The sequence below is a fragment of the Scyliorhinus canicula genome, chromosome 6 (assembly GCF_902713615.1).
Source record: "Scyliorhinus canicula chromosome 6, sScyCan1.1, whole genome shotgun sequence".
NCBI classification, from domain to species: Eukaryota; Metazoa; Chordata; class Chondrichthyes; order Carcharhiniformes; family Scyliorhinidae; genus Scyliorhinus; species Scyliorhinus canicula.
Genome location: NC_052151.1, coordinates 117935485 through 117961546, shown reverse-complemented (window position 1 = coordinate 117961546; position 26062 = coordinate 117935485). Strand labels below are relative to the sequence as shown.

At 40.3% G+C, this 26062-nt stretch overlaps 1 protein-coding gene across 2 annotated transcripts in view; it reads left to right on the top strand.

Moving 5' to 3' along the window:
* The window catches only part of LOC119967431 (XK-related protein 6-like), a 65730-nt gene extending 50798 nt beyond the window's left edge, over positions 1-14932 (top strand). For both annotated transcript variants that reach the window (XM_038799973.1, XM_038799974.1), the window contains one exon: positions 14723-14932. In XM_038799973.1, coding sequence (XP_038655901.1) covers positions 14723-14798 — 76 coding nt within the window. In that variant the 3' untranslated portion in view covers positions 14799-14932. The remainder of the gene's footprint in view (positions 1-14722) is intronic.
* Positions 14933-26062: the final 11130 nt, after the last annotated feature.

Here is a 26062-nt window from a genome sequence, read left to right as displayed (position 1 = left end):
AATGTGCCAAGTGCATGCATACTAGTGTCTTACATGGCTTAACAAATACAATTCATGTTCAATATTAGCTAGGCAATGAAATCTTATTTGCTTTACCTATTATGCAGCTTTTAGCAAATAATTGACAAAGAAGCTATATCTCTATCGTGGTCTGTTCCCAGGCATCTGTTAAGGTGTAATTTGGGACAGCATTGATTTGTGAAGGGAAAAGTTGTGTTTAACTTGCTGGAACTTTTTCATGCGGTAGCAGAGAGTTTGATGAGGATAGGTTTGTTGATGTGGTGTATGTGGACTTCCAAAAGGTATTTGATGAAATATCAGATAACAGACTTTTGAGCAAGTTACAGCTTTTGGAATAATGGATAGCAACATGGATATGAATTGGCTAAACTCAGGAAAGCAAGAGTAATGGTTAGTAGATGTTTTTTAGACTGGAGCAAGATTTATAGTGAAGTTCCCCAGGGGTTGATGTTGGGACCTCTGCTCTTCCTGATTTACATTAATGACCTAGACCTTGGGTACAGGGCATAATTTCAAAATTTGCAGACGGTATAAAACTTTGAAGTACTGTGAACTACGAATGAGGCAGTGTGGACCTTCAAAATGACAGACAGGTCAGTGGAATGGCAGATGAAATTCAATGCGGAGCTGTGCACAGTGATCTATTTTGGTAGGAAGAAGACAGAGACACCATATAAGTAAGACAGAGACAAAAAATGAAGAGGCAACTCTAAAGTGCAGAACCAGAGGGACCTGAGAATGGCAAATAAAGCATACAATATCAGAGGCTTTATTAATAGAGGCATAGAGTATAACAGTTAGGAAGTTTTATGTTGATATTGACTCAAACTCTGGCTTGGCCTTAACTGAAGTATTGTCCAGTTTTGGGTGCCAAACTTTAGGAAGGGTGTGAAGGCATTAGAGGGAATGCAGAAACGATTGATAAGGCTGGTCCCAAGGATGAGAAACTTCAATTACAAAGTTTGAACTGCTTTCCTTGGTGAAGGAAGTGTTGAGAGGAGATTTGGCAGAGTTGTTCATAATCACGAGAGGTCAGCAGAGTGGATAGGGAAAAATGATCCACAATGGTGAAAGGCCCGAGAACAAGAGGGCACAGATTTAAAATAATTGGCAAAAAAAAGAGATTGCATCATGAGGAGTAACTTCCACATGATGAGTGATTAGGGTCTAGAATGCACTGTCTGGAAGTACAGTAAGAAGTCTTACAACACCAGGTTAAAGTCCAACAGGTTTGTTTCAAACACGAGCTTTCGGAGCACGGCTCCTTCAGCTCCTGTCTGGAAGTGGCAGAGATAGGTTCAGTCGAGGCTTTTGGAGGAAATTGGATTATTATCTGAAAAGGAAGAATATGCAGGCTAAGGGGAAAAGGCGGGTGAGTGGAGTTGGGTGAATTGCTCTTTCAGAGAGCCTGCACAGACATGACAAATCGAATGATCTCACTGTGCTGTAATTGTTCAGTGATTCTCTAAATGTACCTGGCATTTTATAATTCTAGCGCACAATGCGGCACTGGTCCATCTGGTCACCTAATTAGCCTGCAGCATATTGATTGGAAGTGTTCATCCCATATACATTTTCGTATTGTCTGTAAATTTAAATGTAGTTCCATTTAAGAACTTTAGAGGAAAAATGTACAGTCATCATCCAGTACAGAACCACGTGGAATTCTTGCAACCAGACCCTGGTCTGATTCCTATAAGAAACAGAAAATGCAGGAAATACTCCAGTCAGGCAGCATCTATGGAGAGAAACAGAGTTAACATTTGGCACTTTATCAGAATTGAGAAATGATAGAAATGTAAGGCAGAAGAACAAAAGCAAAGCTCTAACAAGGCGGAGGATAAGGAGACCTCTTTTATTCTATCTCTCCCCTCCTCCCTTTCACTTGCTCAAAACCTAATACATTTCTCTCTTCAGTTTTGATGAAGGGTCAGAGTTGATGAAACATTAACTCTTTATTAACATTAACCTGAAACATTTCTCTTCACAGATGCAGCCTGATTTTCAGCACCTACAGTAGTTTGCTTTTGTTCCAGTTTGATCCATTCCTATTAATAACCGATCTCTGCATGTGTGCTTTTATCCAACTAATTATTTTAAAATCTGCATGTGAGCTAATTGTTTCTTATGGCAAGCTGCGCAGTATTTAAGCAAATTATTTTGGAAATCTGAATGTACTACATCAAATATCTTTGGGCTCATCCACAATAAGGTTAGTAATGCAGAACTTTTTTTTTTAAGCTACATTGGATACTCTTCATAATCACTGAACTCTCCGAGCAATCATCTATCACTGCCAGAGTAATCTTCAACAGCTTTCCTACCACTTTCACTGGCTTATAATTTATTTCAGTCAATTTCTTCCCATTTCTAAATAATGTAGCTACATGAACTGCCCTTCATTTCATGGGAGCCAACCATAGCTATATATCTAACTCCAAGCATGTTGTCGTACCTAGTACAGACATGAAAATATTACAAATTTTAAAACACTTTTTAAAATTAACAGAACAGTTTTTAAGATGACTGACAACATATCACGTGAGTCTGCTTTATTAACTCCACAGACAACTGAAACTCAAGCAGAGCTTCATTAAAATATGAACAATCCCAGACACTTGAGACTCGAGTCCTTTTAAGTTATCTGGGCTATGGAGCTATACAAATTCATTGTTCTATTCATGAATGGCATTCAGGTAGTGGTTTGAATTGAGTAGGTCACTCAATTAAGACAACCTTGGCTGCCTCAAAAGCTCTCTGCATATGAAAGGCTAAAATAGAAGATGTGATGAAAAATAACTCGCTACCCTTTATTAGAAAAAAGATGTGGACTCTTAATTGGCCATATGATTTCAGGTGGCCATTTGTGCCACCTAATCTTTTTAAACAAAAGCAGAAGCTGCTCAGATCAGAAACGTCATCCGAAAGGCCATCAGAGAAGCTGTTGGACAACACAGCCAAGGCAAAACAGCAATATCTTGAAAGAGAGAGAAGGAATCTCCTCCAATCTTTTCCAACTTCAAATTCACCTGAAACGGCTTCCTGGAAATTCAACTATAATAAGCATTGCAGCTTACTGGAATCCCTATAAGACACGGGAGAAAAATGAGGCCATTTGGCCCATTGAGTCTGCACCGTCATTCAATGAAATCGTAACTGATCTGATACGATAATCCTCAACTTTGCTTTCCCACCTATTCTCCATAACCTTTGATTCTCTCACTGTTTAAAGCTCTGTCTATCTCATGTGATGAATGTAAGAAATTGTTATATTTAATGTTTTTTACAGTAATGTTATTAGAACCTGGGTTAAGATACATACAGACAGTATGGCTGCTACAGCTGTGATTAAGGTGTTGTAATAGTGAGGTAATCATTGATTTACATGTGAAGTATTCTGCTGATAGATCTTGAGAAACATTTGCTTGTTTTCAGATAGCTAGCTAATGGAATATTACATTTGAAATGTTTACATTTGAAGGAACCCGAGGGTGTAGATAATTTGAGTGATATTGTGTTTGCTCTTGCTAAACCAGGGTCCTGGCAAAACCTGCCAAGGGATATCTTGTAAGAAGAGACCAGAGAATACTTTCTGCTTTGGGTGCAGTTGGGTACAGATGATGTAATTAATGGGAGGAGCCAGATCTACCTGAAAAGTCAGTTAGTCCCAGAACTCTCCCCTGAACAAAGGTGTTAGTTTTGTCCTGCAAGGTTCTCTCCAAAGATTCTACACGGAGAAAAGCAAGTAGAAACCCGGTTGTTAACTTTATTCATGAATGGTATTTGAAATATATATTGGTTTAATTAATTGGAATATAGTGGCAGACTTGGGCAGTAAGTTAAGTTTTTTGCTTTCTCTAAGAATTGTTGCAACTGTTAATTCTAAAGCTGTTTCCTTGTTGCTAATGTGGTGAATTCTGTGTTTTGTCTTCACATAAAAGTAATTATGGGAGTGTGTTATCACGCCTGTGGTGCAGTAACATTTCCTCAGTTTTACAAAATGCAAATACTTGGTTCTTGTCCATGATCCTAATACTCTTGAATATATTTAATGACCCAGCCTCTACATCTCTCTGTGGTAAAGAATTCCACAGATTCAATACCCTCTGAGAGAAGAAATGTCTCCTTATCTCTGTCTTAAATGGGCGACCCCATACTCTTTGAGATTATACTCTCTGGTCTTAGACTCATCCACAAAGGGAAACAACCTCTCAGCATCTACCCTGTCAAACCCCCTGAGAATCCTTTGTCTCAATAAGGTCACCTCATTATTTTAAACTCCAATGAGTACAGACACAACCTATTCAACCACTCCTCATAAGAAAGTCCCTCCATACCTGGGATCAACTGAGTGAACCATCTGATTGCCACCAATGCCAGTATATTTATTCCTCTGCTTTTTAAAACCTCCACTTCAACTCAACTGAGAAGCTAAGGGCTTGCTGATTGAAATCTGAACAACTTGTAATTGTATTGTTGCTTCTACATCTGTATCCCATCTTTGTGGGAGTGGGTGTACATCATTGCGTTAAAATCTTCCAGGACAAGTGTGACAAATAATTTTTTGTTTTTAATTTACAAAAGCTTGCTGCTGAAATTTGTTTTAAATGGGGCAGTCACTCTGAGGGGAAGTAAATACACACTAACCTCTCACATTAAAACATTTTGATTATGGACAATAATAAAACACAATATCTGTCCGTGCCATGTATTCCCCATACAGGATTGCAACAGAAGGCTGTTGAGCAGCAGAAAAACCGAAGTAAACCGAAGGCTCACAATCAGTTCTGAGACTACTGCACAAGGAACTAGAATGCTAGGATTTATTGCCAGGATGATAAAATACAAAATAAAACTAATATAATTGACTGTAATAAAAATGGAAAATGCTGGATAACAACCAGTGCTAGCATCTGTTGAGAAAAACAGAGTTAACATTTTGTGTCCAAATGACCCTTCTACAGAACTGTATAATCGGCCTTGTGCCACACCTTGGTTGGGAATAGTTTAGAACGTTGTGCCCACTTTAGCCCCCCATGGTTACTTTAGAGCCCTGGAAAAATTTGGGGCAACCAAAAAATTGATACCTAGTTTCAATATCCTTAATGACCACAGCATGCTTAGATCAGGCTGTTTGCTCTTGAAGTCACAAAAGGGTTGGAGATCTGGTGCTTGGGGCTCTAGAAAAGTGCAAATTTGGCTTTCATTGTGGCCTTTGAAATAATAAACAAGTGCATTTGGTGCGTGTGGATGAAACATTTGAAAATATAGTTTTGTCTCCTTATTCAAGAACTGATGTACTTGCAGTTGAGGCAGTTCTGATATCACTCACTAGGTTGATTCCTGGGATGAAAGTGTTGTTCTCCGAGGAAAGGTAGAGCAGATTGGGCCTATTCTCATTGAAGATTAAGAGAATGATGTGATCTTATTGAAACATTTAAGATTCTGAGGGGGCTTGACAAAGTAGATGCTGAGAGCAAATTTTAAAATGAGGGGTTTCTCCAGAGGTGGACTTGCAATGGAACACTCAGCACTGCAGCACGAGGTCTGGCCAATGTGGTGGGGGTGGGGGGCCTATACTGTGTGCCCCCAAAAGTGTAAATCCGCTTCTGCTGCAAGACCTTCAGCGAGGTGAGGAAGAAGCACTGACTATTAACCTCCAGGCTAGGGCTGAGGAAGGTGGGTGGGCAACCAATCAAAAAGAAGAGAGGCCACCAGGCCAGATGACCAGCCAGGAACACATGATCCAACAGTCAACCTGTGCAGGAAAAGCAGCTTGCCGCGGAGCAGAGTGGACAATAAAAGCCGGGAGATCCCGCTCCTGGGATCTGCTACATGGGGAGTTCTGGCAACCAGAGTTCCCCACTGTACAAAATGGGGCTATATGCGGCCTCGGTCGAGCATTTCATTCTGAGGACCCTTACACAACGCGAGTCACGTTGAAAAGCTATGTGTTTCTCAGCACTGCGGAATTATACGGCTAAACGCACTCGCTGTGGGACTTAATAATAAAAATAATAAAATAAATAATCTTTATTGTCACAGTAGGCTTACATTAACACTGCAATGAAGTTACTGTGAAAAGCCCCCAGTCGCCACACTCGCACCTGTTCGGGCACACAGAGGGAGGATTCAGAATTCTCAGCTGGTACGGGAATTGAACCCGTGCTGCTGGCCTTGTTCTGCATCACAAACCAGCTGTCTAGCCCACTGAGCTAAACCAGGACTTTATTCTCATTTGGTTGAATCGAGCCCATGGGGGGGGGTTGCACCATACCGATTAATGGGATAGACTGACTTGAAGGACCAGTGATTTCTTTCTCGCTTTGTTTTTACATGTTTGTATGTTAAATGGCAGTGTATCTGGATCATCACTCAGTGCGATACCACCTGTCTACCTTGTCGTAATTCATTTTAATCCTTATGCGTGTACATTGATGTGCCAAAGTAACGGAAAACTATTGGCCTCTAAGTGGAGGCAGGCCTCTGTTTAAAGATAGAAGGGAAAGTTTGGATGTGATGGGGTTTGGGTGGGCATAGAAAGTGTGAAAGTACGAAGAAGTTTAAATTCTTGCTTTTGTGCTATCATTCAAGCTTTCCAAAAAGGCTGAGGAATGTGTATTGTTAATGTCTAAGCTGCCACCATTTAAAAAAAATTATTATTAACATTTATTATGGCACAGGTTGGCCTTGTAGAACCATTTTTCATGTTATTTGCTGACTTTAGTCAAGTGTTAGCAATTATATTAACAATTTATTTGCAATCCTATAATTCATAAAACCACTATGGAATAATGTTAAGACTTGGGTGACAAGTAATGACTGTCATGGGGAATGGAGGGGTTAGCGAGAACTTAGGTTCTGAAAATAAATGAAAATCTCTGTTTGCCTGAGGCTCCAGATTATTTACTACTTCCATCCCCTTGTGTTTTGCTCGAGGCACAGAATGATTAGTATTACCACAGGTCGAAAAAGTAAAAAAAAAAAACATTTTTCTTGTTTTGGACCTTGCTACTGGGTAGCAAATGCCTGGAGCGAAGAGAATTAATGTCTTTCAAGACAGCTATCCCCTCAATCTGTTAAAATCTTTCATACGCCATCCAGATTTGCTAGTTTTAAATGATTCTTCACAGTATTTTCTGGAGTCTTGTCATGATGTTCTTGCCATGGCTTGCCATGCAAGCACAGGAAATGCAACACCTGCCCTTTTAGGAAGGGAGTTCCAGGTTTTTGCGACGATGAAAGAACCGTGTTACCATTCCAAGTCAGGACTTTATGGATTGGATTGGATTTGTTTATTGTCACGTGTACCGAGGTACAGTGAAAAGTATTTTTCTGCGAGCAGCTCAACAGATCATTAAGTACATGGGAAGAAAAGGGAAAAAAAGAAAATACATAATAGGGCAACACAAGATATACAATGTAACCACATAAGCACCGGCATCGGATGAAGCATACAGGGTGTAGTGTTAATGAGGTCAGTCCATAAGAGGGTCATTTCGGAGTCTGGTGATAATGGGGAAGAAGCTGTTTTTGAGTCTGTTCATGCGTGTTCTCAGACTGTAGGGGAACTTGCAGATATGTAGGGGAACTTGCAGATAATGTTGTTTTCATGCGCCTACTGCCCTTGCTTTTCAAGGTGGCAGCAATCATGGGTGTGTAAGCTGCTTTCGAAGGAGCCTTGGTGGTTGAGGGAATGAATATTTAAGGTGTTGGGTGGGGTGGCAATCAAGCAGGCTGCTTTGTCCAGGATGGTATTGAGCTTCTTGAGTGTTCCTGGAGCAGAGCATATCCAGGCAAGTGGCGAATACTCCATCACAATCCAGACTTGTGCCATGTAGATAGTGGACAGGCTTTGGGAAGCCTTGACATAAGATATTCAGAATCCCCAGCCTCTGACCTGCTCTTGTAGTCACTATTATTGTGATTGGTTGAGTTCAGTTTCTGGTCAATGCCTTAGGATGTTGATGATGCGGGATTCAGTGATGGTAATGCCATCCCATAGAATCCCTACTGTGCAGTAGGAAGCCATTCAGCTCATCGAGCCTGCATTGACCCTCCAAAAGAGCACCCCACTTAGGCCCACCCTATCCCCATAACCTCACCTAACCACATCTTTGGAGACGAAGGGGCAATTTAACATGGCCGATCCACCTAACCTGCACATCTTTGGACTGTAGGGGGATACCGGAGCATTCGGAGGAAGCCTGTGCAGACATGGGGAGAAGGTGCAAACTCCACACAGTCACCCAATGCTGGAATCGAACTTGGGGCCCCTGGCATTGTGAAGCAGCAGTGCTTAGCACTGTGCCACCATTTGAAAGTCATGGGGCGATGATTAGATTATCTTTTGTTGGAGTTGGTCAAAGGCATTCACTCTCAGTTCACCACTAGGATTCAGCTCATTTGCCCATGTTTGGACCTAAGATGTAATGACATAAGGAGCGAAGTGCCCCTGGTAAAACCCAAACTAAGTATATGAGAGAAAGTTATTGCTGAATAAGTGTTGTTTGATAGCTCTGTCGAGGGTGCCTTCCATCACTTTGCTCATGGTTGATAGTTGACTGAAGGGCAGTTGGCCAGAATGCATTTGCCTTGCTTTTCCACATTGTTGGGCAGATGCAAGTGTTGTATCTGTAGTGGATCAGGTTGAGTACTGGTTTGGCCAGTTCTGGAGCAAAGTCTCCAATACTACAGCTGGAATGTTGTCATTAATGATGGGGGTGCTTGTGGAGCAGCCATCTCCTTTAGATAATTGTCCACTGCCTTTAAAGACTGGAGGTAACAGAACGTGGAGACTTGATTTTAGCCACTGATTGTGCAACTGCTTGCTCCGCCCGTGCGTGTTCGCTGTTTAACATACATGTGATTTGTATGCTTCACCATGTTAGCACCTTATTTTTAGGTTTATCTGTGCTGCTCCAGGCATGCTTTCCTGCACTCATTGAACCAGGATTGATCCCTTTCCTTGCAGAAAGCTGGCATGAGTTCAACAGGCCACATGGCTACCCCCTGTACTATAATAATTCTGTGACATGATGTTTTTTGCCAGAGACTGTGGCTGCCAGCTGAAGACAATCCCTGCATCCTTCTCTTGTGCTGTGAATTCTCAGCTTTAAAACATTAAGGAATTAAAAAGGTATATGAAATAAATGACACTCATTTGACGTTTTCAAAATGATGGATGGGATGTTGGCCTACAATCCCAAAAGGCCTTATTAAAATATCCAAAGGGCACCAGGTAGAAAACATGGAATTTTTCATATTCAGTCACAGTAAATCAGTGACCTGATGTTATGTTATCCTTTTAAGTTAAACTTTATATTTATATGAGTGTATCCTGAGTTATTGTGATAAAGGTTGTGAGAATCTTGCACTAATACTGCAGGCGCATTGTAAATTAAGCTTGAATCTAGAGTCAGGGCCTGACTGACCTTAGAGTGAAGAGTGGAAACCCTAAGAGAGAATAGCGCTCTGCTTCACTTCAGAGTCTGTTCAGTTCTTGACATTCAATTTTCACTGCAAAAATTTAATGCCATTGTTAAGGTGAAATCACTTCACACATTGGTGATCTTGCTGTGTATATTCTGTTCTCAGATTAATATATTTCAACATTAGATTTGCATGCCAGACCCTATTGACTTGTGAATTTAATTTTAAGGAAACATACAGGTTCTGATTTATGCATGCACAATTAAGTCAATTGTTTCAATAGGGAAATAATAAAATATTACTATAAAGCATGTTTTAGAATGGTGCAAAAGTGCCAATCTATTTCTTTTACTGGATTATAAGTATATTTGAGGCTAGTATTTCTTATTCAAAAAAAATCTTCCCCACTTAGTTTGCATTGATATTTGATGTGACTATTTGGCAAAAATGTTTCCAGAATTTTTCAATGCAAGTATGATAAGTGTAAAGATGAAAGGTGGTACAGCAATAGAAGGAATGCAACTTGAGGGACTGTATCTCTTAATGTGGACTTCACTTTAAAAAAAAAGCCATATCAAGACTGACTCGTAGGAAGAAAGCTAGTTAGTTTATAGGATTTGTTTCATTGTGATTTGAAGTTCAGACATATTATTAGCTGTGATTTGGTCCTCCATTATATGAAGAACCACTGGCTTCATTGATTTTAATTACAGCAGCAGATGTATTCTGTTGGTACAGTGCTACACTGCTCTACAATGTTATTCATTGGGGAGTTAGTTATTGCATGTACATAAATCAGACATGTCCATTCCTGCATGAGCAGCAAGGCTGACATATGTTGTGCATACTTTTCTAATTTCTCTCTGTTGGGCCTATGTATGTTTTTAAAATCTGATGCAGATGGTCAAAAAAGTGTCTACATTCAAAGGATTCTCCCAGATGACATTTAATATTTTGTGACCCATCTTCTGTCTCCATCAGCGCTTTGGCTGCAATTTACATGCCATAAATATGATGGTGTGCAGTAATATATTTATTGTGGGCATACGAGGTTAGCGGTGTACTTGCTTTTAATGTTTTGTGTGCAATATTTATGTTGTGATTAGTGTGAATATCTGTATGACGTTTAGATTTTGGACTGCCAAGCCAATGTGCTGCCATTGCAGCGATCATGTTTTTGCCAACATTTGAAATTGAAGCGTCTTGTGTAAATAATCAAACTTGAAATCCTGCCTGTGATTTGATTACAGTCTTTGGCACATAGGTATTACTATAGAGTGAGTTTCTGAAGTTTCCCTCCAGCTCTGGTCATCTTTTTCTATTTAAAAATCTTATCAACTGGCTGTGGAACACCATGAGAAATTTAGTAGCACACGCTAGGTTACATTGATCAAATTTTTAATCTATAAGTAGTCATTTAGTCAGGATGTATCTTCTTGATGCAAACAAAAATCAAAATGCTGGGCTTTGTGCAGGAACATGAATTGACCCATCTACCCTGGAAAAAGTAAACCTTCAAGTAACTGTTATTTCTTCTCTCATTAGAAATCCAGACATGGTAATTGAGTTGCAGCATGTATCTGAAGTGGAAATTAAGAAATATTTCAGTGTCTTCCATTGTTCTCCAATGTGTTTTTGCAGTTGTTAGTTTCTGAAAATTTGATGCTACTGCAAGGTGCTTAATATGGATAAGGAATTATCATTTGAATTGTTCTGCAGTTGTACTCAACAATTATTGGAGAGAAGGAAAGGGAGGGCACATCAAGAATTGATTTGCGAACTGCAATTTGAAGTTTTTGTTGTCTTGGCTGAAACAAATGTGACTTTGTGACAAAAACTCAGCAGCTTTTTTGTATTTCAATTGGCTTTAGTTGGTACAAATTGTGCACATTTATTGGGGATACCCATGGCCACAGTTGAATCTGTCTCTAATCTAGAATTCTGTTGCTTCACCAACTTCAACCCTGTCTGCTGTGGGGTACAACCTGCCTGTAAGTGTCTCTTTGCTGCATCGCAAAGGCGATATGCAGGCACCTCACCCAGACCGTACACAACATAGAATAACAAGAACTAATGTCTGTTAATTAACCTAAAGAATACAAAACCAGTGCTGATTTCAGTGTTGTAGATTGGTGTTCATTGTAATGCTGCAGAATAGCAAATTAAATTATAACATAGTTTCTGGAGATTTGTTTTGTTCTTGTTCACAATGAAGTTAAAGATACGTCTAGATTTCTCTCTCCTTCCCTTCCGAACATATTTCAGTGACTTCCGATGTTTTGTTTTATTTTGATCAGCTAATGATGACTACAAAGCTGCCAGTAGTTCTCTTGTCTCTTAGCTTTATTTTTTTACACATTGCATGCAAGCAGGATGTCATTAATGAACTTTATCCACCACAAGGCTCATTATAAGAACGACAAACTTGTATTTATTTTGCACTTTTCAGATTCCCGGGATGCTGCAAAGTGCTTTGCAGGCAAAGAATGTAAAATTGTAGTCATTGTTATTATGCAAGTATATTGCACATCAACTCGAAAAAGAGATCTTGACTTTTTTTTAATACAGTCAGTCCAAAGACAAAGGAGAACCAGTGGATGTGATTTTGACAAGGTGCCGCATAGGAGACTGTTAAATGCGTTAAGAGCCCATAGTGTTGAGGGTAAGATCCTGGCATGGATATAGGATTGGCTGACTGGCAGAAGGCAGAGAGTGGGGATAAAGGGATCTTTTTCAGGATGGCAGCCGGTGACTAGTGGTGTACCTCAGGGGTCTGTGCTTGGACCACAACTTTTCACAATATACATTAATGATCTGGAAGAAGGAACTGAAGGCACTGTTGCTAAGTTTGCACATGATACAAAGATCTGTAGAGGGACAGGTAGTATTGAGGAAGCAAGGGGGCTGCAGAAGGATTTGGACAAAGTAGGAGAGTGGGCAAAGAAGTGGCAGATGGAATACAATGTGGAAAAGTGTGAAGTTATGCACTTTGGAAGGAGAACTGGAGGCATAGACTATTTTCTAAATGGGGAGATGCTAAAAAATCAGAAGCACAAAGTGACTTGGGAGTCCTTGTTCACGATTCTCTTAAGGTTAATGTGCAGGTTCAGTCGGCAGTTAGGAAGGCAAATGCAATGTTAGCATTCATGTCGAGATGGCAAGAATACAAAGACCAGGGATGTACTTCTGAGGCTATACAAGGCCCTGGTCAGACCCCATTTGGAGTGAACCGTTTTGGGCCCCGTATCTAAGGAAGGATGTGCTGGCCTTGAAACGGGTCCAGAAGAGGTTCACAAGAATGATCCCTGGAATGAAAAGCTTGTCGTATGAGGAACGGTTGAGGACTCTGGGTTTGCACTCGTTGGAGTTTAGACGGATGAGGGGGGATCTTATTGAAACTTACAGGATACTACGAGGCCTGGATAGAGTGGACATGGAGAGGATGTTTCCACTTGAAGAAAATACTGGAAGCAGAGAATACAATCTCAGACTAAAGGGACAATCCTTTAAAACCGAGATGAGGAGGAATTTCTTCAGCCAGAGGGTGGTGAATCTGTGGAACTCCTTGCCGCAAAAGGCTGTGGAGATCAAATCACAGAGTCTTTTTAAGACTGAGATAGATTGTTTTTTAATCAATAAGGGGATCGGGAGTTATGGGGAGAAGGCAAGAGAGTGGGGATGAGAAAAATATCAGCCATTATTGAATGGCGGAGCAGACTCGATGGACCGAGTGGCCTAATTCTGCTCTTATGTCTTATGTTCAGCCTTATTGTAGCATCCAAGTTCAGATCCGGCTAAAATCAAGTAGTCTAGCATATACCAAAAGTTGAACCCCAGTCTTTATGGCACGTGTGCATTTTTTTTGTATTGGGCAATCCTTTTCGGGAGCGTTCTTCATTCTGTCCGAAGTTGCATTTGAGTATTACTGCCTCAAACGCTCCTAGACCCCACATTGCATCTGTGTTTTTAATTTTAATGACATTTTTAAAAACTCACCTGTGATCTGGAATACCTTGGATCTCTGTGGAGTCATGTTAGTGTTTTAGATGGCAGGAAAAATTGTAATCTTAACATGGATGTTTGTGTTTTTGAATGATGAGATGCATGGAACATCTGTATATTTTGTACATTTACTTGATATTCATGTGAAATTTGAAGGTAACAATTCCACTTCTTCCTGCAAACAAATTTGTCTTCTAAGTTGTATAAGAAATTCCTTGTATTAACTATAAAGTTGGCAAGCAAAATGTTGTTAGAAACTGGCTGCAAATTTAAAAATCTGGTACTGCTACAGAATATCCAGATATCAAACTCTACACATAGTTTTTTTTTGGCAATGGTATTTGAAAGTTTTTCAGGAAACTGTGCATTTGCAGAAAGCATAATGTATTGAAGAATGTTAGAACATATGACATTTTTTCATCTCTGGGACCCTCACGTCAGTGTGCCTGACTTTTCCAGTTGCTAAAATACTGTAAAATACAGTATTGTATTGATTTAAGATGGTCAATTCAACACTCTGGTGCCAAGTTCAGTATAGCTGGATTCTGGTTTGTGTAACCCTGTTTTGTGATGAATCTTGTTAGATGGGATACTTTACAGCGTGTCACATCCTGCACGAGGGTGGAGGAACCAGCCAGATTTGTTTCAGCAGCATCTACAATAGTTTCTGCCTTATATTGACTGATGATATTAAACTAATTTTAAAGCTGTAGGCTGGCCCACATGGCTAGCCCAAAGAGGTTGCTTAGAGCTTGGAAAAGAAGGGAGAGTTGAATCTGGTGGTTGGAAAGATTTCATTATTTTTTTTAGAAGTTGACTATTTTAATACTTACAGCATTTATACAGGGCATCATTAAACTATAAACCATATAAAGCTTGAGTTTGTTGTTTTTATTATCCACTTGTGGTCGGTTACTAAATTTATTTCAGCTGGGCCTTTGTGTCAAGTGGAACTTGATATTATGAGTGAAAGCTTAAAGCAGTGATTTGGCTTCTGTTTATGTGCCCACTTTGACAGCATAAAAGAGGTTTATTTTGCCACAAAATATATGGAAAGCATGTGACTATTTGCTGATAATGTTTTCACTTTCAACAAATGTATCTTTGTGAATTGCTTCCCAAAAAACATTTTTTAGTCTAAGTATTTTTATTCGTTCATCTTAGTTTTAACATTATTTTTATTTGCTTTAATTTGTCTTTTTAACTATTTCCTATGCCAAATTCATTTTAATTAATGTTTTTGTTTTCCCTTTTTCTCTCCTTTCAGGTTTTGCAGAGTTTCACTGATGTCCACTCATAAGAACATGATGGCCATGTTTGTTTTAAAAGTGCAAGTGTTATAGGTTATGCAAGACGTTGAATGGCAAATGGATATTAGGTGGTTGAGCATTCCGTAGTTGAAATTGAGGGTGTGAAGTTATATTCAGAAGTTGCAATATTTTACTTTCTACCAATAAATAACGTCATGATCCATAAATGCCTCCATTTGTTAATTCTGTGCATAAATTGACATATTCACTTGACCCGTTTCGAATTTTCACAGCGATAATTTTGTTTTTAGACTATATCTGAAAGTGGTTGGACAATTTGGGCAGCATCATGAAATGCATAAATGTAAGCGGCCTATGAACAATTTTCAAAAATGAGCTGAATTTTTAACCTCTGGAACTTGGTATTGTAGTGCAAATTCTCAACCTCATTTCTCACGTTTTTTTTATTAACCTGTCCATTCCCTTTGTGACAGCCTACAGTTTCAGATAGAACAAGCAAACTGGACTGTTAATTCAAAACTCTAATTTCTTTTGGAAGGAATTTTAGAAAGTAGTAGGGTGGTATTTTTTAAACTAAGAATGTGGGAGTTAGATGGATTTCTTCCCATTTCCAAAACCATCGATGGTGAACCCTTCCACACGTGGCCCGAAGTTACCATTCAGTTGGAATGGTGTTGTACGGACTTGCATTCTTTCATAAAGATGTTTTAATTGATTAAAGCAAAGGTTAGTTTGTCAGAAACTGTCACTGGTAGCTACCTTTTCTTCAGTTGTATAAGATTTTAGGAAAAAGTATGTGCTTATATAAAGTTGTATAATTTATTCAAAAGCTGCAGATTTGTGATTGCTTTAAAAATCTGTTAGTAGTTCCTGTCTTGGATTTCATCAAGTTGCACATATTTTAGGAAAATGCAACTTTTTGGAAGTCATCTCTGACAGTTAAAAAGCTGATGTAATTGCATCTGCTTTGAAATGAAAGAAAAATCCAACAGATTGACAGACTCCTTTTGAGTTCAATCACTCATTTGCAAAAGCAAAAAGACCTCTCAAATTGGCTAATGCCTAAACATTATTACAACATCTGTAGTCATGTAAAAATATTGAAGACACTCAACTTTGATTATCCAATGTAGTCACTTTTTAAAATGTTCTTCACTTGTCAAATGATTGCGTGTTTTCAAAGTTACTGGCAGTGGCAACACCAAGAATAAAGTGAGCATTGTCAAAATTCAGATAGGCAGAGAGTGAAGGATAGAATGCTGGAACCTAACCTTTAGGTTTATTTATTTATAGAGAGATACATTACATACTGTGCACTTCCAACAGTCTGCTCCTGTCTCATATCCACCTCTTGAAAACTATAAACACCCAACTGATACAAAATTCTTTCTCTTCAAAAAACACCTTTTTAAAAAAAAATTATACGTGCAACCAAAATTTCAAACAATTTGTCTCTTCAAGCTTCTTTTTCATTTAGCAAGATTACGGCTCATCGTTCTACCTCAACTTCATCTTCCCACCATACCCTCATACCCCTTGGTTCCTTTAGTAAGCAACATTTTTATTAATCTTTGTCTTGAATGATGCATGTGACTGCATTCACAGTCCTCTAGGAAAGAGATGCCATTTCTCCTCATCTTACCAATGTGCAGGGTAATGGTACAAAGCCATAATGCATGTTTAGAGAGCTGGTGCAGACATAATGGGCCAAATGGTGGCCTGCACCGCAATGATTCTATAATAGCCCTAAATGGTCGACCACTTATTCTGTGACTATTATCCTTATCCCTATTAGCTCCATTAACTCCTCATCAAGCACACCTGCATCTTTTCGTAGGATTTATAAATGTTATCAAGTTGTTGCCTTTTTTACCTACTGTAAATATGGCAGTCAGTGAGGTTGCCCTCCTTTCTTTGGATATCAATATTATATTGCACAGAGTCGCCAGGTATCAAATGGTTCAACTGGCTATCAATCAAAGAGCCAAACACTAGTTAGTTAGTTCAAAATCAAGGGTACTTTATTTACACACACAATTAATCAGGCAACATAAACACTACTAGTTAAACTACACCTATCGACTATGACAACCTGTACCTAACTTCAGGCACCCAGCTTAGGTCAGAGGAACAGTGGCCGTTGTTTGGATCTGTATCTATCGGGTTTGTAGAAGTAACTGCTGCTCAGCTAGGCTCATCCGTCTGGTAGCGGGCGTTGAACTTGACCTTGCTTCTGATGGTGCTGCACTTGGAAGCAGACATTGCTGGGGCGTCAGGTCCAAGAGAGGCCAAACACATGATGGTCTCTCTTTTTATCCTTGGGGGCTTTCGCGCTCTTTTGGGCGGTCCTTCAGTTTGGACCCCACTAATTGGGTAATTCCCGATCACTGTTCGATTCGAACCAATAAAGGGGCGGGTGCCTTGTCGGCTGGGCGTGTCCCAAGCGGTCATTGACCCTGTTGTTTACGCTTCCCGAGTATAGGGAGTGGCGCCGAAATGTCTGGGGTTGTATCGGCCGCCCAAGTATCAGTCCTTCGTCTGGCGGAGATGGGCCATCAAATGCTAATCGGTTGGGGGTTTCGATACCGTCTGGATTCCTCATTCGCAAATATACATTCAGGCTCTGAGCCTGCCTGAATCTCGCATTGTCCATTTTGCCCGCTGTGCTTTGCAACCTTCCCTGTTCCTGGTTGTAAATCGCCATCCCAGATGGCTACAAAGTAAGGTAGACAAGTTACCTATGAAAATATAAGGTAATCTGCTTTTTACCCTAATTTTCATCACCTGATTCCATTATGACTTGGCTAACACTCCTGATGAGAACCATCAGATTTTGTTTAGGGGATACAATAATGTCCTGACTGGGTAAATTGCAGATCAAATGATTTCCCCAAAATAATTGCCTTGTCGTGTTCCATGTCCAGTTTCACTTATGACTTTTTCATGGAAGCTTTTACTCAACAGCATAGCTTTTTCACCAGAGACTGCGTCCATAGTTACATTAAATCCTCCAGTTATTTTACATAGATTCTGTGATCACCGAAACAAAAGCAAATAATACTTGTATATTTCATAACCTTATGTCGATCATCACTGCTTAGTAAGTAAAAATATTTTAACTAATCTATTGTATTGCATACTGGAATTGGAAGATTCCAGCTCTGATTTTGTCACGATTCCACTCTGTTGTGCCTTATTGAAGGTTTATTGAAGTCCAGATATTACATGTACTGAATTATCCGTGACTCCTATTACTTTTTCAAATAATTTGATAATGGTGGTCAAATTCGATGATTATAGGAATATTTACAGTGCAGCAGGAAGCCATTCGGCCCATCGAGTCTGCACCAACCTGCTAAAAGAGCACCTTAGGAAATCTGTGTTGACCATTCTTTATTATACTTACAAGTTTCTGTATGTTTTTCTCTTTGATCTTTGAGAAAAGATTCCAGCTTTTTCCTGCCATCAGTGTTAAGCTAACTGGTCTATAGTTCCCTGAAGTTGTTCTATCTTCCAGTAATATTAGTTGCCTAAGGTCCTTTTCCACTTTTAAAAAATAAAATGAATATCTATGTAATAGCAACTCTACTATATTTCCCCTAGCCGATGCGTTTTAACCCCTCTAAATTTGATTAGTTCATCAATTAGCTCTCCACCCACCCTTTATCATCAATGTCGTCTTATCTTTTTTGACCTCTGCTCCCACTGACTGCCTTGTCCAAAGTTCTCCTCTGATAATCTGTCCAACCTCCTCTTCATTCCTTGCACCATTTTCAGTATTGTGTTCGCTCTTGCCATTTCATCCTGCAGATCCTGCAGGCACATTTAGCAGTTAATCCTTTTTTCAGCATTTCCCTTTTGAATGTTTGATCACTTATGAACAAGTGTCAGGACTGGTTTAGCACAGGGTTAAGTGGCTGTCTTTAAAAGCAGACCAAAGCAGGCCAGTAGCGCGGGTTCAATTCCCGTACCAGCCTCCCCGGAAAGGCGCCGGAATGTGTCGACTAGGGGGTTTTTCACTAACTTTGTTTGAAGCCTACTTGTGACAATAAGCTATTGTCATTTTTTTATTTCATCATGACTTCATTATAGATAATTACATTGACATTGACAGAAAGATGACTTATGGTTAGCATTTCATTGCTTCTTAATATTTGGCATACATTTTGCTATCTGTCTTGCCAAAACAACTGCAGAAATGTCATGTCATAAATAGGGACGCCGCGGTAGCACACTGGTTAGCACTGTTGCTTCACAGCGCCAGTGACCCAAGTACTTTTTCCGGCTTGGGTCACTATCTGTGCGGAGTCTGCATGTTCTCCCTATGTCTGCGTGGGTTTCCTCCGAGTGCTCTGGTTTCCTCCCACAAGTTCCGAAAGACGTGCTGTTAGGTGAATTGGATGTTCTGAATTCTCCTTCAGTGTACCCAAACAGGTGCCAGAATGTAGCAACTTGGGGCTTTTCACAGTAACTTGATTGCAATGTTAATGTAAGCCTACTTGTGACAATAAAGATTATTATTATTACTTGTGACAACAATAAAGATTATTATTATCAATTGCATCTCTTAAGTTATGCCTTTGGCTTCTTCACTTCATTTCAGCACCTTTCCCTCCTCCGAGCCTCGTGCTTTTCCTTTAAAAAGTGAGGATTTCAAATTACCACAAACCCTTTACTAATTTCAACTAAGTTGCCTTCCCTCCCCCCTTCTCTTGACCTCTGCACCCAGCAAATCCTCATCCTTGGGGATTTCAATCTTCAACTAAATGTCACAGTTAAATTTCCAAATCCTTCACCTGCTGCTCAAAAGCAGCAGTACCACTGTCAACTTAATCACTCCCTCAGCAGTGTCTTTGACGTCCCTAGTTTCCAGTAATATATTTACTGTCTCCCACCCTCCCTATTCACACAATACAATCTCCTCTTCCCTCATTAGTGGGACAAACTTGAACAAACCTGGCATATATCTGACGAAAATATTAATTGCAGCATCTGTCAAGACTGATGTATAACAATGCTTCATTATCCCCAGCTGATCCCTAGCTGTTAGGATAATTCTGCTGTCCAGTCTCAATGACCGTCTGGCACCTTAATCTGCTCACTCTTTCCATCCACATTACACATCCAATTGTGAGTTATCCATGGATTTTCTCATCACCAGAATTGAAACTATTCATACATCTGTCTTGACTTCATTCTCGTGTTCCTTCCTATTTTCCACCAATTCTAGCCTTATCTCATATATCTCCTTCCCTATTTCTCCTCCCTCTTTCCCATAAAGATGTTGTAATTGAGATCCACTTCCTGCTTCCTTTATCCTTTCCCTACTCAACTCCTTGATCTCTCAACTTGCACCCATTCAAATGCTTGGTTTTTATTCACATGATCCCAATCTGAATTTTGCCAGTGCAAATCTAGCAATGGTTTGTTTTCGCTCCTTTGCACTGTCATTGCCAGAGACGTCCCAGGATCCATCACGTACTCCACCATGTACCATCTCCACTTCCTCACCTGAACACTTCCTGCTGATAGCAACTGTAGACATGGAGTCAGCTTGACTCCGTGCTGGGCTAGGGCAGCATGGTAGCACAGTGGCTGTTGACTGTTGCTTCACAGCTCCAGGGTCTCAGGTTCGATTCCTGGCTGTCTGTGCGGAGTCTGCACGTTCTCCCTGTGTCTGTGTGGGTTTCCTCCGGGTGCTCTGGTTTCCTCCCACAAGCCCTGAAAGTTGTGCTATTAGGTAATTTGGACATTCTGAATTCTCCCTCTGTGTACCCGAACAGATGCCAGAATGTGGCGACTAAGGGCTTTTCACAGTAACTTGATTGCAGTGTTGATGTAAGCCTACTTGTGACAATAAAGATTATTATTATTATTAATGTTCAGCAATATCTCTTTGAACTTATTGTTTGCTGCTCTTTGCCAACTTAATTGACAAAGCCGCACTTGAGTCTTCAGTTCAACATGAGAGAATTAAAAGTCATTCAGTGGCCCCAGCTGCAAACTCTCCTCCCCGGCATTACCATGGGTTTGAACCAGGCCATTTGTAGCTTTGTTGTCCCACTTGATCCTTTTTAAAAATAAATTTAGAGTACCCAATTATTTGTTTTCCTCCAATTAAGAAGGCAATTGAGCACGGCCAATCCACCTATCCTGCACATCTTTGTGTTGTGGGGGTGAGACCCACGCAGACACAGGGAGGATGTGCAATCTCCACACTGACAATGACCCGGGGCCGGGATCAAACCCAGGTCCCCCGCGCCTTGAGGCAGCATTGCCAACAACCTTTTGAATTCGATATCCTTTCCGTCAACATTGCATTGCACCCACAAATACACTGTCCCACTCAAACCAATCTGACGCTCAAACCCTGGAAGATGTCATTAACTGTCCACTACACTTCATTTCTCCAATCTGATACTGGATGATAAAAATGCAGTTTCACACCCCAACTACATGAATGAGAAGGGCAAGTAATCCCTTTTTTGAAGTGGGTGGGAACAAAAGAATGTGCTTCAAAGAAAATTGTGGATGTAAGATCTTTGGAATGAATCATTCCGAATTGAGTAGCACAGTTGCTTCACAGCTCCAGGGTCCCAGGTTCGATTCCCGGCTTGGGTCACTGTCTGTGTGGAGTCTGCACATTCTCTCCGTGTCTGCGTGGGTTTCCTCCGGGTGCTCCGGTTTCCTCCCACAGTCCAAAGATATGCGGGTTAGGTGGATTGGCTATTCTAAATTGCCCTTGGGTTAGGTGGGGTTACTCGGTTAAAGGGATAGGGTGGAGGTATGGCCTTGGGTAGGGTGCTCTTTACAAGAGCCGGTGCAGATTCGATGGGCTGAATGGTTTCCTGCTCTGTAAATTCCATGATCTACTTATGAGCTCGGGTATGGCGAAGTTCAAGTAAATGAAGTTGGGGAAAAGATCGAAATTGCAGGTTATTCCACGCCCATTGGCCAGTGTTATACATTAACTGCTCAAGTTTGATTTTCCAGGAAGATGCTTCTCTGAACTTACAACAAATGTCAAAGATGGAACTTCACACGGATGGATTTCTGTGGGAGGTGTGAAATCACATCAGGGCCAGTTTCGAATGTGTGTAAATAACATACATACTATTTTCAGGTTGGAAGTCAGGAGCTTGTTTATGGAGGATATAATTATTTTTTTATTCAGATAAGAATATTTGAGGAGAAAACAAATAAATTGATCATTTTTTTTGGAGGCGATTAATAGATTATAGAATGGGCTCGTATGCTGAATAATCTGCAAATAAAGAAAACATTCAATTGTAACTTTGCTTCTTTTTATTGTATTTGAAAATCTCAGTTGTATAAGAAAATCAAGAGCATAACAAGCTAGTAAGCTCTTTTTTTTTTAAAGATAGAAATGTAGGAGATAATAGAGAAGATCACAAAAATGACACTATATGGGGAAGAGTTTAATCTGTGATTCCAAAACATCATTCATAAATTGCAGTCCAGTATTGATTGTGTGCAAATAAAGATTACTTCACATGAAGATTTATATTCTGTTACGTTGTCTGAAAACAGAAAAAAATTGTATGTTAACCAAAAGCATACAAAAAACCCTTTTACGAAATTTTATTCACTGTTCCTTAGTTCATGTCTCATTTCTCGCTGCTCATTTTTTAAGTGTCTGGAACCCCTCAATTCCCTCGTATTTGACGGTAAGTGTTGTTTAATGTTTCATCCTCAATAAAAGACACCCAGCTAATCTTTGTAACAATAAAGGAGTTCATTTTCATTGATTCAAAATTGACATACACATGTCATCTCTAAGTTAGTTCCAGAGGACCCAAGATCTGAATAAAGCAGATATTTGAAACAAGGATAGTTTCAGAAATTCCTGTTGTGACTGGTAATCATTCCACATGTCCTAAATTAAAGGTAGTTTGAATGCAGGTTTGGAGCATCAAAAACATAAGCTTATAGTGTTTCAATTTTTCTCATCTCCGCTTTCTTTCCCTACTTTGACAATGCTTGTGGAAACTGCTCAGGTTTCGGTATGAACAGCTGAAGCTCTTGGTGTGCCCCCTGTGTGCCCAGAGTTAGCTGAGCTCGAACTGTAGTGAAATGGGTGCTATAGTTGCTGTCATCACCTCATGTTAGGGAGGGAAGAAAGGAGAGTGCCAATTTAATCAAGCTGGTTTGTATTGAAGTTCCCTGGTGCAGCAAGTGTACCTAGCACTTGTGTCTCTATTGGATTATGTGATAGTGGTGAAAAACGAGAGAATATTTGCAATCTTTTGCAAAGGGATATTTTTCACTTACAAAGAGAGCTCTTCATATTTCAGTGAGATATTGAGTTTATGTGAAACCAGTTTTTTTTTTGTTCAAAGGGTCTTACTCCTCGAGCAAGGACTGCAACACATGCATGGAAAATAACATGCCATTGACAATTTATATTTTTCATTTGAAAAATATTACATGGGACTTGTACATTGGTGGCAGGTGCAACGCAATACTGTATCTGTTTATCCTCAGACGTTAGGAAAGAACTTAAGAAATCAAGGACGGTATCTTCCAAAGCCTGGAGTAATCTCATGCTATATAATCGTTCCAATTGAAGATTGCTATCCCAAGCAACGTCGTTAAAGGACTGCACTATTGTGGAATGAGAGTGTGGCAGTCAATCCTGCATAGCTATTTTTAGGTAATTAATTTTAATTGTGCCAATGTGGGCAGTATTGGATCAGGCATTTCCTACTGGAGCAGAGGGAATGACTACTATTCCATTTACTTGCATTATATGAGGTTGCATTACAGCCCATTAAAAAGACATTTATGACTACCTGCGTCACCAACACTGGTACAGGCTGTGAATGATGTCTATTGCGAGGAAGGCTGCTCTTGACTGCCAGGCAATGTGAGCATCTCTGCTTCACACCAGTGCTTGGATTCTTGTAATGGCAAAAATTCCCGTTAATTATTTTTGATTAGGCAGGATTGTAGAGCCTTTGGGCAAGATGTCACTGTTTCCAACAGGATGAGGAAGGTTCAGCGGGAAGTGTGATGACTGCCTTTTCCTGTCCCTGCCATGTGAACATGGCGAATTAAGTGCTGAAAGACCAAATGGTGCATTCCTGGTGGGAAGGTGATCAATTAGCCTTGGAAAGGTGGGCTCCGTGCGCAATCTGACATCTGGGACAGGACGTTAGATGGGAGAAGAGTTAGGCTGTAAATCACTAATATAAAGGGTTAACAGATGGGGCATGCTAATATATGACATATATGATGATGTAGCAATGTCATCAATCAATCATGTGTTAGCGATTCTTAAAGGAGAGGCTGGATCACCAAACTCAGGAACAACATGCCTACTCTAACCTGTTTATACTCGTACTGATAAATCAGTGCTATACAAATACCAGAGTACGACTACAGTCTGTCCAGTAACTAAATACCACTTCTGGAATCCACACCAGATGGACCATCTCAGAAGATGGAGGCAATAGTGGAGAATACATCTGTGCTATTGAAGGGCAAGCGTGAAGCAAAACTCTATAGCAGCGCATACTTACAAAATCGATGGAAGGAGGAGGTACGTGAGAGAAAGGTAACAATGGCATTACCTGGTGAGCAGTATCTAGCCCTACTACGGCTATTCGGCTGTCTCGTGGACTGGGGAGAGGCCAGAAGTGGGAACTATGGAAATGCCAGTTGCTTCAGAAGCATCGTCAGTTTCTTTCTGATTGGAAGTCCGATAGCAGATGGCATTCTCGTCGCAAGGAGTGGAGGAGTCCATCACCAACTTTGAGACCATTCTTAAAGCCGTTGACATTTAATTAGCATTAAGCGAAACTTAGGGAATGAGCATGTTATAAACATAGATCACAACAACCTGGTGAATTGATTGAATTATCTCAAAACCACCTGTAACGTGTAGCTAGTTTTTGCAGAAACGGGGTGCTGAAGAATGAGCTAGTCTGTGTTTGCTTAGTTTCGGGTGACTGAGAAGAAAAGCTCTTTGACCTTCTGCAAACCAAAGATGACCCTACTTCAGTATGCTAGGCAGGCCGAACTTAGAAAGTGGAACCAGGCTGCAATTCAGTGCGACTGCACATAACCCCATTGACTGGCGAGGCCCACAGGCATTGGCTCCACCCAGAATAAAGCCCACGAAACCAGGTGGGAGAGGCAGGAAACACCACACCGGCAGTATGTTTTGGCTACTTGCATTGTGCTGCAAAAAGAAACATAGAGGGCAGGAGGGGGCGTGGAATGCTCCCAATGTGGGAAGACAGCATTTCAAGTGTTTCTGCCAATCCAGTTTCGGTCTAGGCAGAGCACCATAAAATATTTATGAAATATGCTCCATCCAAGAAATTGGAAATCAAGATAAAGAGGAAACTACACAGTTTCCCAGGGAATTTAATGGCCGGAGTCCAGACTATTGGTCAGTTTAAAGTGTAATTAAAGGTTTCAAAAGCACCTTTAATTGATTCTGAAGCTGTTGTTATGATAATAGCTGATGGTTTCAACTAGGTTCAGACAATACACCTTCATCCATCACACATCAAATTACAAGATCCAGATGACACAGACCTTCCAATTAAAAGCAGGATTATTGCTCTTCATTGCAAGGGTGTGACAGACCATTGATTCTCTCCATCAATCAATCAACATACATCTGTAATAAGTGACAATGTTGGCTCTAGGAATCTTCGAAAAGACAGATGCTGCCCAGCATTTGAACAACCCAGTGTCATTCCTGGAACAATCTTAAACCTTTTGTTCAGAACGAGTGGAACCTCAGCCTACAACAGCTATGTAAATTTATTCCAGCAGGAGTTTAAAGTTTTATTTTCACAGACATCATCCACTAGACTCCCGGTGGAAATTGAGGTTATCAATTTGAGTTCATTATGAGATTAAGCCAGAGGTGACATGTACAGAAGGCACTATTGCATCGGTGACCATCCACTTGAAGACCTGCTGGACCAGAATGGGCTCTTTCTGCAAGAAAGTGAGGGAAGAAGCCACTGCAGCACTGAATGATGATGACGTTCTGGATGTTGGTTCGTCTTTCCAATTGATAGATGCATCTAATGAAGACTCTGATGCCTTTTTTGATGAATCAGCTGGGTTTCTAATGGCTAAGCAACTTTCAGATCTTAATTTTACTGAACCTACCCAGGTAATGCACAATCTTTCTCTTGTCCATGAAGAGTTTTCCAGAGAGAACACCTTTCCTGATTCCATGCTGGCGTCCAGAGAGGATCATACTACCAAACAGCTGGTGACTTGCAGGGATAAAATTCAATGGACACCCTTACTTTAGCCCTAGCTGAATGCCTTCTTCCCGCTAGAGCCTT